General features: G+C 32.5%; 1 protein-coding gene across 1 annotated transcript; it reads right to left on the bottom strand.

Moving 5' to 3' along the window:
- Window positions 1-2,567: 2,567 nt before the first annotated feature.
- Window positions 2,568-6,791, bottom strand: LOTGIDRAFT_180179 (hypothetical protein; the record flags this gene model as incomplete). The annotated part of the gene is made up of 9 exons (XM_009048432.1): window positions 2,568-2,713; window positions 3,352-3,486; window positions 3,760-3,865; window positions 4,205-4,344; window positions 4,435-4,559; window positions 4,854-5,007; window positions 5,360-5,506; window positions 5,917-6,027; window positions 6,758-6,791. 9 exons carry the CDS (start codon window positions 6,789-6,791, stop codon window positions 2,568-2,570), a joined length of 1,098 nt encoding a protein of 365 aa, XP_009046680.1.
- Window positions 6,792-11,896: the final 5,105 nt, after the last annotated feature.

The raw sequence follows: 11,896 nt of genomic DNA, 5'->3' as shown, positions 1-11,896 counted from the left end.
ACTGGCTTTGGATACCTTCCCGATTATTCAATACCTCCCATGACGGTAGAAGAATACCAATATTACGACAACAAATTTTTTGGATTTTTGAATGAAAAACCACTTCATAAAGCAGCAGAAGACGTAGCTGATTTTGTTGAAAATTTCATACAATTTATTGGAATATCGAAGCTCTCTAAATATGAAGGTAAGTTGAGATGATGGTTTTTTTAGTATTCGAGAGAGTTTTTGTTTAATGTTAAAATATGTCAATCAAATATGTCCATCAGATATGTCAAAACATGTCAATCAAATAGATCAAAATATGTCTATCAAATAAATCAAAATATGTCTATCAAATAAATCAAAATATGTCTATCAAATAAATCAAAATATGTCTATCAATAAATCAAAATGTCTATCAAATAAATCAAAATATGTCTATCAAATAAATCACAATATGTCTATCAAATAAATCAAAATAAATCAAAATATGTCTATCAAATAAATTTAAACATGTCAATCACAAGAATATTTCAATCTTAAGGTCAAAATGTATTCTGCTGATATGTTAAATGTATATAGAAAACTAAATATTTACTGGACCACCTGATTCAACAAAACAAAGTTTATCTTTGGATGTTAAGGCTATGGTCCCAACAAGGGCAATGTTGTAGGGGGGACCACTCAACAGATTTTCATTCTAAAAAGTGATACAGATAATTACAATTGAGCTCTATCAGCTCAGCTGTTATGAGAATATATTTAGACGTTTAAACTCTATAATTTTTACCTGTGAAGACAATTATATTTGAGGTATGTAGTTGAACAAGAATGTAACAAAAATAATGAAAAAAATATAACAATAACATCTTCACAATGTCAAGCTAGTACAAACTCTGTCTTTGTGTTGAGGGCTGTATTTTCTAGTGTCCAATCCATTTACAAACTTCTGTAATAGATGAAAAGTGAAGTATAAGTATTAGATGCAGTTCGTAATTGCTTGGACATTATGAAGATGATGGCAGCTAAGAAAAGGATTTATAAGTTTTGACTATAGATCGTTAGCAATAGGCTGATTTAGATTAGTTCAACCAAAGCTTGGAATGTAAGAAACAAATGTGCAAAAAATCTATTTACAATTGTTAATATTTAATGATCAGTTCTTTCACAATGTCTTCTCTATTACAAACTGAGTCTTATACCTTGACTGACACCATTAACCACTTGTAGTGATAATAACTTGACTTCATTAGGCTCTTCTCTTGTATCATAGAAGTTTGTAAATTCAGTTATTTGATTGGATTGTATATTACTGAAAACAGACAAGCAAACGCCTTGACAGAAAGTCTGTAAATAATATGCCATAATGTTTAGAGTCTTTATTCCGAGGTCTCTGATCGGCTGTATATACTAGCATACAATCCAATCAAATTGCTGCATTCTGTGGTACAAAGTGCTAAATGAAATCGAAGTATTAGACAAAGTTTGTAATAGATTGACATTGTGAAGATGGCACATCCATCCACACGAGCAGTCCACTTTTTTTGGAGGTAGTTTAAGTAGTAACGAACACAAGATAAGTCTGATGTGAAATGTTTATATTAGTATTTATTCTACCTTGAAATAAACTGGACTGCTCGTGTTTTTGTTTGAAATCTAACCTGAATATTTCTGTGAGACTAAACTATATAAAAGTTACTTAAATAATAAATACGCAGAATTCTCTGATTCTCATCTAATCCACTATGTGTCTTTTAATTGATGGATGTCAGCCAGCTAAAGTTAAAAAAACTATGTCATTTAATCTTGACATTATATCAAAAATAGACACCAAAATATTCATTTTTCTGAAGTAGCTGGCCAACATCCATCAAAATATTTTTCTAATGCTAAATAAAAGTCAATCAGTTTCAGGGTGATACAAATACAAACAAAACATTCTAAATTGAGAATATTCAACAAAGATTCTCATTGGTTAAACTGAATTTCGGGTGAGAATTGACAATATCACAAAACACACAAGGCACATTTTAAACAGCAAAATCTAGAGGCATAATCTTAAAAATTATTTGATTAAATTTTGGCGAAAAGTTAAGTATTTCAGTAAAATGATTGGCTTACAATAGTTCCAGTTCCAATTATGCAATTTGATTGGCTGAAACTAAGTCTGGTTTTATAGCATGGTTGATTATACATGCCATGTGATTGGCTGACACTTTGGCAGAGTTGAGTATTTATGCAATATGATTAGCTGATACTAATTCTGGTTGAGTAGTCATGCAATGTGATTGGCTGACACTTTGACAGAGTGGAGTATTTAAAGCATATGATTGGCTGACATTTTTCAGATGAATATTTAAGTAATTTCATTGGCTATCACATTAACAGTTCAACAACATCACACTACAATTGGACAACTATCATTCTATTGAAAACACTTGAACATTTACGCTATTTCATTGGCTATCACTTTTGCACATGACACCAAACCCATTCAAAAGGCTTGCAATACGATTGGTTGATTGTGGTTCCATTGAAAGACAGATGAGTATTTAAACAATTTGATTGGCTAGCACTAATTCCAGTTAGTCTTTCAGATCCTGACATCGAGAACAGTCCAACATTTCCTCCACATATTCTTCTATCTGCATCGTTGTTTCTGTGATTTCAAATTTCTCTTTTATCATATTTGAGGCCATTTTTAATACTGACTGAGTATCTGCTGATGAATCTAGAAAAATATAGACAACACTTGTAAAAATCTAGATAAATATAGACAACACTTGTAAAAATCTAGATAAATATAGACAACACTTGTAAAAATCTAGATAAATATAGACAACACTTGTAAAAATCTAGATAAATATAGACAACACTTGTAAAAATCTAGATAAATATAGACAACACTTGTAAAAATCTAGATAAATATAGACAACACTTGTAAAAATCAAGAAAAATTGAGTTTTATGTCCTACTATTCTGTACCTAAATGTGCTAATAAAAACAAGACCACCATGCATTGTGCAATGAGGGACCGAGGCATTAGCCTACTCTTTTTTCATTTCCAACTGTCGAGGGATCTTTAACGTGCATAGCCTGTAACACACGGGGCCTCGGTTTATTGTCCCATCCGAACGACTAGACGCTTTTTCCATGACGGGGGGAATCGGATACAAATAATGGCTAGAAATTTGACTTATAGTCTGCTTTATATTCAAAATTATTTGGTTGTCAGTTAGGACTTTGGCAGGGATAATGATCGGAATGTTTTTGCCTGTTAAATCTGTTTTATTTTCCATTATACCTTCAGATATATTACTTGCTAGTATTGAAAGAGTAGATATTATGATGAAATAAGTAGATACTTACAGACAGCAATATGGACTGATAGAGCTATCTTGTTCATGGTAAGAGACCACACTCGTAAATTATGGATATCTTTAATACCTTCAATTTCATAGAAAGCATCTCGAATATCTCCAAATACTAAATGACGTGGTGTACCTGTCAATCGAATAAATGAATGAATGAATGAATGAATAAATTGGACACTTTGTCCCGATATACAACCATAACCGCCATAGGGTAACAGTTTATTGTTTATATTTACGTTTTTAAGACATTCTAATTTTGATATAAAGATTTCAGTATGAATTTAAGTAGGGCCTATTTCTTTACGTTTCAACGTTTGGGACTACCAACATGATTGTTTACATTGGAGACCGTCTATTTGATACAATGACATCAATGAATAACAACGTCATTGGTTAAAATTACCTTCCATAAGAACAACTATAATATCTCGCAGTATGGTAACAGTAGTTACAATAACAAACAACGAAAATAAAAAGGTGCAGATAGGATCAGCAATCTTCCATTCAGGCTGAAAATACAGAATCAGAAATTCAGAATATAATGAGAGCTGTTCTAGAAACGATCAAATGAAAGTGGTAGATTGATCACAACAAGCTTAGATAGTTCTGTAACTGGTAGGGAACTCTTTAACGAACGAGTGGCTACGAGCATCTGGACTGACTAGTACCTAGAGGAACTTTGGTTCAGGATCTAAAGTGTTGGATTGTTCTTCAACTGGTAGAGAACACTTTACGAACGAGCGGCTATGGATTGTTCTCTCAACCTTTCTCATTTTTGCCTGTAGGGACGACACTGGGCCAAGTCTTATCGCAACAAGTTTCTGGATCTATAACTGACAGACTCTTACCTTGAAATAAATAATGAAGGCCGCAACAAGGACTCCGATGCTCTGACACAAATCACCGATCACATGAATAAAGGCAGCCTTGACATTGATATTATTTTTACTTTTACTTTTACGATTATGACTGTGACCATGTTCGGACTCTTCGCTTGGGTTTTTGAACCGGGTATAATCTGTACCGTTAGATTCCTGGTTGATACTTCCGTAACGTTTTTTCTCTTCCTCCGTTTGACCATTGTGGGAATTGTGGGAATGATTTGTGTCATGTTTCTTAGAGTCATGAGAATGGTTGCCATGGGAATGTCCTCCTCCTAGATGACTGTGGGTGTGTCCACTTTGATGTAGCGTAAATCCCAATCTAAAAGAAATGGACAGAGTCTTACATGTGGACAGTACAAGAACAAATATCTGGAGATTTTGGCAAAAAATCTGGGGACTTTTTCAAATAATTTCATGCTCCAAATTTTTTTCCCTCTTATAAACACATCCTGAGCCTTATCTATTAAGATAGATCCATGCCATGTCTCTGTACATATCTGGCCTTCCTTCATTGTCTTGGGGGTGGGAGCACTTCAAATATAGCACCAGGAGTGTGCGGACTGAACCACTGATCAAGTGTAACAGATATAATAGATTTCAGCAGCCAACTTACGCCAGATTAAAAGCTACGCCACAACCAGCAGTTATTAACATGACATCAGCGTTTATTGAATAGGTGGTATCTATAATTCTATTGACAGCCGAATAACACAAGATTCCTGTTAAAACCCATAACATTAAAATGGACAAAAATGCACCAAGAATTTCTGAAAAACATATAATAATATACTTGTAGGAATGAATTTGATTTGGATTGATTTTTAATTCAACTTAGTATCTCTTTTCGAGAGTTCACATAGCTAAAAGTGTATATTCTGATCTGACACATTTGATTGACATGTTTTGACTTATTTGATAGACATGTTTTGATTTATTTGATAGACATGTTTTAATTTTTTGATTGACATGTTTTGACTTACTTGATAGACATGTTTTGACTTATTTGATTGACATGTTTTGACTTATTTGATAGGCATATTTTTTACTCATTTGATGGACATATTTGATGGACTCAATGGCCTTTTCTGAAGCAGAAAATCGTACTTAAAAGACACCTACCAATTCTATACCATCCAAAACTAAGTTTCTTTGTGGCTCTCCTTTGAGCTAAGTACAAAGCCATTAAGCTGATCATGAAACTAGCAAAGTCAGTGAGAAGATGGGCAGCATCAGAGATAATAGCTAAACTACCAGCTACTAGACCACCTAAAAAATATATAAAGTAAGAGGTATTACTTAGATCTCAGAAGACCTTTATCATTTCAATTTTGGATCAAAATGTTTCTTGGATGTAGATCCTTAAAGTGATTGTAAAGAGGTTTTTCTAAACTTTTTATATGTATCAGGGACACTGATAACTTCTGTGGTTGCAATTCCACTAAATCTACAGCGTTTTATGACGTCACTAGAGGGGAACTGCATAGATATTAATAGTAGCTTCCGGTAGCTTCCCTCTAGTGACGTCATAAAACATGTTAGTTTTAGTGGAATTGCAAGAACCACAGACGTATGTTTGAAAATTCAAATGATGTAAATTGAAGCTATCAGTGTCCCTTAGTCACTTTTAAACTCACCTTCTCAATTCAAGAAAGATTTAAGAAAACTTGAAGACTTACCTACCATCTCTCCCACCATGAATATAAGACATAATAAACTAGCTATGATCAGCTTCTTCTTGGCCTTTCCATCAACTTCAGATCTTTCATCAATATCATGACAATGGCTTGCTGAAATATTACAATCTATGACTCATTTGATTGATATGTTTTGATTTATTTGATTGACATATTTTGCCATATTTGATGGACATGTTTTGACTTATTTGATTGACATATTTTGACTTATTTGATTGACATATTTTGCCATATTTGATTGACATGTTTTGACTTATTTGATTGACATATTTTGCCATATTTGATGGACATGTTTTGACTTATTTGATTGACATATTTTGACTTATTTGATTGACATATTTTGCCATATTTGATGGACATGTTTTGACTTATTTGATGGACATGTTTTGACTTATTTGATTGACATGTTTTGACTTATTTGATTGGCATATTTTGCCATATTTGATGGACATGTTTTGACTTATTTGATTGACATATTTTGACATATTTGATTGACATATTTTGCCTCATTTGATGAACATGTTTTGCCATATTTGAAAGTAAGAATTACCTACCATTAGATGAAAGAGATACAGCTGAGGAACTGTTAGATTGTTGTAACTCTACAGATCTACAAATTAAGATAAAAATTAAGACATTTGGCATCTTTTTAATTAAGTATTTACAAGGTTTCCCAATTGAATTATTTCGATTATTAATTGACTATGATAGTCTGCCATTGATAATCGATCTCAATTTGGTAATCGATACCCAGCAAAAATATCATTTATAGTACTATAACACTTTAATTTAAATTTTCAGTGGCATAAACTATTTTTTTTACCACAACAATAATGATTATTATTAGTGATATACATCTCCTGTAAAACTATGATATTACCCAACTATGACACTTCAATTTAATCTTTCAAAGACAATAACTAATTTATACCATAAATGTTATCATTGAAAAACGTTCCCATGAAAAAAATAGAACAATAAACCTACACTTCATTTGAAGTATTATTTTAGATAACTATATCTTTTCCATTGATTATGAACATTAATTTTTTTTGTTCCTTAGATTAAACTATTATTTAAAAATTTCAAATTATCTAATGATTAAACAATCACTTGCCCGACATAACGAATAACAAAAATAAATGAGATAGAAAACAATTTTATGCTCTGATCATGTTATTTCAACCTTGAATTGAATTTCTGTTGTTTTCCCTACAACTGTGGGTTGACAGGAATTATACCATTATCAGTTCCTTTTCATCATTGAACTAAAAAAATAATGAACCTTGAATATCATGGGCTGAATGTTAGACCGGTTTATCTGTATCCATCTACAGCTGGGCTGACTGGAATTATGAGTGTATAAGGCCTATTCAAAATGAAAAAAGAAATTTCACACATAACAGGATCCTTATATAATCTGATAAATCCAAAATTCAGTTGTAACAGGTAAGTTCACCGATGAATATATACTCATATTGACCATTCTTACGAATTAAATTTTATGTTCATTCTAAGACATAGTATCACTTTAAGAGATGAAAAACTGTATATCCCTATAAAATCTCCATTTAAACAACTTTCGTGAATAACACTTACATTAAAAAATACTCAAATTACCTACAGAGAAAAGCCATTGATTTGAAATCAAAATATAAGACACAAAAAACACAAACTTAGTATACTAGTCATTAACTGTGAAATAAACAAGCACTGTATACATTAAAATAACCTGGTTTTTAAAAAATCACCTATAACCAGTCCCAGATTGGTCTCTTGTCACTTTTAATTAAAGAAACACTCTCTACAATCATTCCACCTTGTTTTTTTAAATCACCTTTACCAATGACCAGGCCACGTATTCTCGAAACGATATTAACGCTAGGTTCTTATTTTCTAACATTGATTCTAGGACATCCTAGCTTTAAGATCATTTCGAGAATACATGGCTAGATGTTCACGTGAACCACATTTGGTTTCTTGTAACTTTTATTTAAACAAGCACGGTCTACAATCATATAACCAACTTTTTTTCACCAATAGATCGTGGGCATCAAAACCCATCAAGTATTGTCATTTATAATTGCTATATTTTGGACAACAGTTTTCTGTTGCTGATTTTTTTTTTATGAACGTTAAAATTTTTTACACTGAAATTTCCAGGCTATCACCCTTTAAATTAATAATCATTTGAACAAAAAAAACAATGTAATGTATTGTCAATAATATATATTTGTATATTAAGAAAACAACAATACAATCCATCAAAAGCAACCACATGTTACTAAGGCTGTCTTTGTTCCAGGGCCAAAGTTTTTGTTCCAGGGGTTCGAGGGCTGCCAAAAGCCAATGCATTTTAGGCATCCTTACTGAAAGGTGAAAGGACAATCATGGCTTTTTTTATATTCCTCCCCCTTCTTCAAATTAATGAAAAAATAATTAATTAATTGGTTTAGCATAAAAAAATTATATTTGTCAGATTCATTTCTCTGCAAATCAGCAGTTTGACTTAATCATTGAACTGAAACATGTTGAATTTAGATTAATAAACTTAATAAATATGCCAATAGAATCTTCTATGTATTATTAATAAATAAATAAAAAAAATGAAATGAATGGAGTTTTACATCCTACATTTCTGCACCATGTGGGCTAATGAAGACGGGCAACGCCATGCAGTGTACAATGAGAGAAATTGTCAGGAGGTATGAGATTGCTCTTTTTCGATATCCAACTTTTTTTTTGCCACATACTTAAAAAAAAATTAAAATAAAATCTTTAAATGTGAATTCATAAAACTTTTTTTTTAAGCACATTTGAGAAAAATACTTACTTTGGTAATATTGATTTATTTAAAATGATATCCATAGTGGTATATTTTATTTCATTTGTACAAAATTAACCCGCTTGTTTGCAAGCTCTTACTTGAATAAATTTGTTCTTCATCAGTGACTCTTAATAAGGTTACGTGTTTAAAGAGAGGTGTGTGCAAAAAATAGATTGCGAAAAGCTATATCTTAACATAGTCCTTAGGGATGTGTGCAAAACCATGATGGAAGATCATTGAACTTGATAAGATAATACTATTTTGAAACAGATGTACTGATATCTTTAAAGTCACTCTACTTTGTTGAAAATTTCATTTCAATTTTACTCTGTTGAAAAGTCGGGTAGAGCATTTTGCTCTTTACATGACCTCATTTGCTTTGCATGGTTAGTTGAGCAAATGGCAGCTGTGGGTTCCAATCTCGATCGATGTGTGAAATTCTGATGACCCTGAATAAGTCATTTTTTCTCATAATTCCAGTTGACCCAGCTATAAATGGGTACGGATAATCCAAGAAAGATCAATGCCAAGAAGTTTGGCCAAGGACCAGCTGGTAGAATGAGTCTGTAAAATATAGTTGTATGAATTTCATTTGCTATATGTTGCCTGCGAAACATAAAACACATTTACATTTCGTTTCTATTCAATTCACTGTTTTCTATTTTGTATCTCTATTATCCAAGTCATGTGTATCTCTATTTTTATTTGTATCTATTTCCCATTTGTATCTCCATTATCCAAGTCAAGTGTATCTCTATTTCCCATTTGTATCTCCATCATCCAAGTCAAGTGTATCTCTATTCTTATTTGTAACTATTTTCATTTGTATATTAATTTTCCCATTTATATCTTTTTCCATACAAATTTCTTTTTTCAATTTATATCAGTGATATCCATTTGTATTCATATAAATAAACATTTAAGTTATATCTGGGACATCACCTTTAAAGAGGTTATCTACCTTACAACTAAAAAACACACCTACCCGAGCACGTCTGTTAATTCCATTTAAAACTTGAGTTAAGCAATACACGATGTCAGTTTAAAGTAAAATTTGCTTAATCCACAAGGCAGTGCATCAATTGGAATTTTAAGTCTTCCGTTTCTGCACTTATTGAGGCTAAATCACATAAAACTTCAGTATGTAAATCATATAATATAGAGAAAATGTCCTTTGTTGGTCATGAGTTTACCAGAGGCCGTGTGCAAAATTGACCAAAGACTGTAAAATTAGGAAGATAAGATAAAGTGATAGAACGATTTGATAATAATGAACTCAAGCCTCAAGCCTGTAGCAAGGGATGTTGATTTTGATGTATTTGCCGGTCATTGCCTCAAGCCTACAGCTCCCTTTTAATTTTTAATATTGAAAAGTGATACAGATAGCCAAATCTGGGCTCTAACAGAGCTCTTTAAACTACCGGTACTTCAAAATAAAATAGACTGCTCATGTTTTAATGTTTAAATTGATGGACTCTGATAGAGAAATGGACTACAATCTTTGGATTTGGATTGAGCAATACACAATCACTTCTTAATGACCGGATTATAAGTCATATTATATATCCTTGTAGATAAGATCTTGATAATAAAGTCAAGATGTAAAGAAAGCGAAGGTCAAGATAGAGGTGGATGTAATTCTGAGGCCTTTCCTACAAATCAATGTTTCTTCAAATATATTTTTATTACTGGTTTCCCCGGTCTGGGACAATAGACTGAGGCCCAATGTGCTACAGACTGTACAATCCAAAGATCCCTTGGCTGTTGGAAATCATAAAAAGAATACCCTAATGCCACTTTCCTTACAAAATTACCCTCATCGCATTTATCATAATTTGTATTGCCGGTACTGGAAAGTCTGAGTGTTACATACAACACATCTTCAAGAAGCATTAAATAATATACAGGAGAGGTCTAAGTATTATAGACACCTCTTTATGAAACAAAGGATGGACCTCTAATATTTCACTAATCATGTGTAAGGGTGATAAGAAATAATAGACACAATGAAAACTAATTAAAAAGACAACCATATTACACTTCCATTTTATTAACTACAAAACCAACAATAAGATTTCAACAATATTTAGAAGCGGAGAGCACATATAACAAAAACACTAGGTAATATATTCTATTATGATATTAGTTTGGTGTTATTAATCAAAGAAGTGTGTTATACCATAATATATTCCCTGGTGTTTTTGTTATACAAACCAACAAATTATCCATTGGCTCAGATTGTTTCATCAACTAGGCTACCACAATCACCAACAACTACCTTGTCTACAATATCAGCATCTGCTCGAAGCGGACGTTAACTTGTCATCTACCAAACCAACCATCACACTTTATTGCTTAATGTAAGCTTGAAAGCTCTGTGGTATAAATATTTGCTTCACAAGCATATTTCAGCCATCCATGTCACTTTTAAGAATAACAATCTGACACTTGGCAAATACCTGATTGACATTCTGAAAAGTGATCTGGATATTTGAAAATAAGCACTAAGCCTATCTGTCAAAGAGAAAAGGCATAACATACCTCACAGCTGATGTAGAAGAACTAAGTAAGCAATCAGTTTCACTGTACTCGTTCGCCATGGTCTCATCTATACTGCATCTGTGTCTTGCAATTCTTTTCTTTTGGTGACAACATTCTGGGCACACGTGACTGGCCCTAGAAGTTCCACACGGACCTTCCACTGCACACGGAACATGGCTTGTCGTGGCCGAGTTCGTGGAGAAATTCGGATTTTGGATGTTTACTTCGGGTACATCACTGTCGTTAATGGAACCGTATCTATGCATATTGAAGTCTGGGGTCGAAAGTTCAATGTTTGTTTATGAGATTCAGCCTCCGTGGGTCAAGAATGTACAATATTTATGCAAGATCACACATTTTAAAACTAAAACGCAAATAGAAAGTAGAAACACGACGCCATGTTTACAATTTGCACACCATTCCTGTTTTTTTTCCCTGAAGAGCTTGCTTGAAGAGTTATATCCCCTTAGCTACAATAGTCTTGCGTATCAAGTCACTACATAATGATGTATTTGTGGTCGTCGTCTAAGAATTTATAAATGGAGTTACTTCCCTTTGACCGTAAAGCTTAATAGGTTTCATATAGAATTTTTT

Source organism: Lottia gigantea (genome assembly GCF_000327385.1).
Source record: "Lottia gigantea unplaced genomic scaffold LOTGIsca_121, whole genome shotgun sequence".
In the NCBI taxonomy this organism is placed as follows: Eukaryota; Metazoa; Mollusca; class Gastropoda; family Lottiidae; genus Lottia; species Lottia gigantea.
This window is presented reverse-complemented; position numbering and strand designations above follow the sequence as displayed.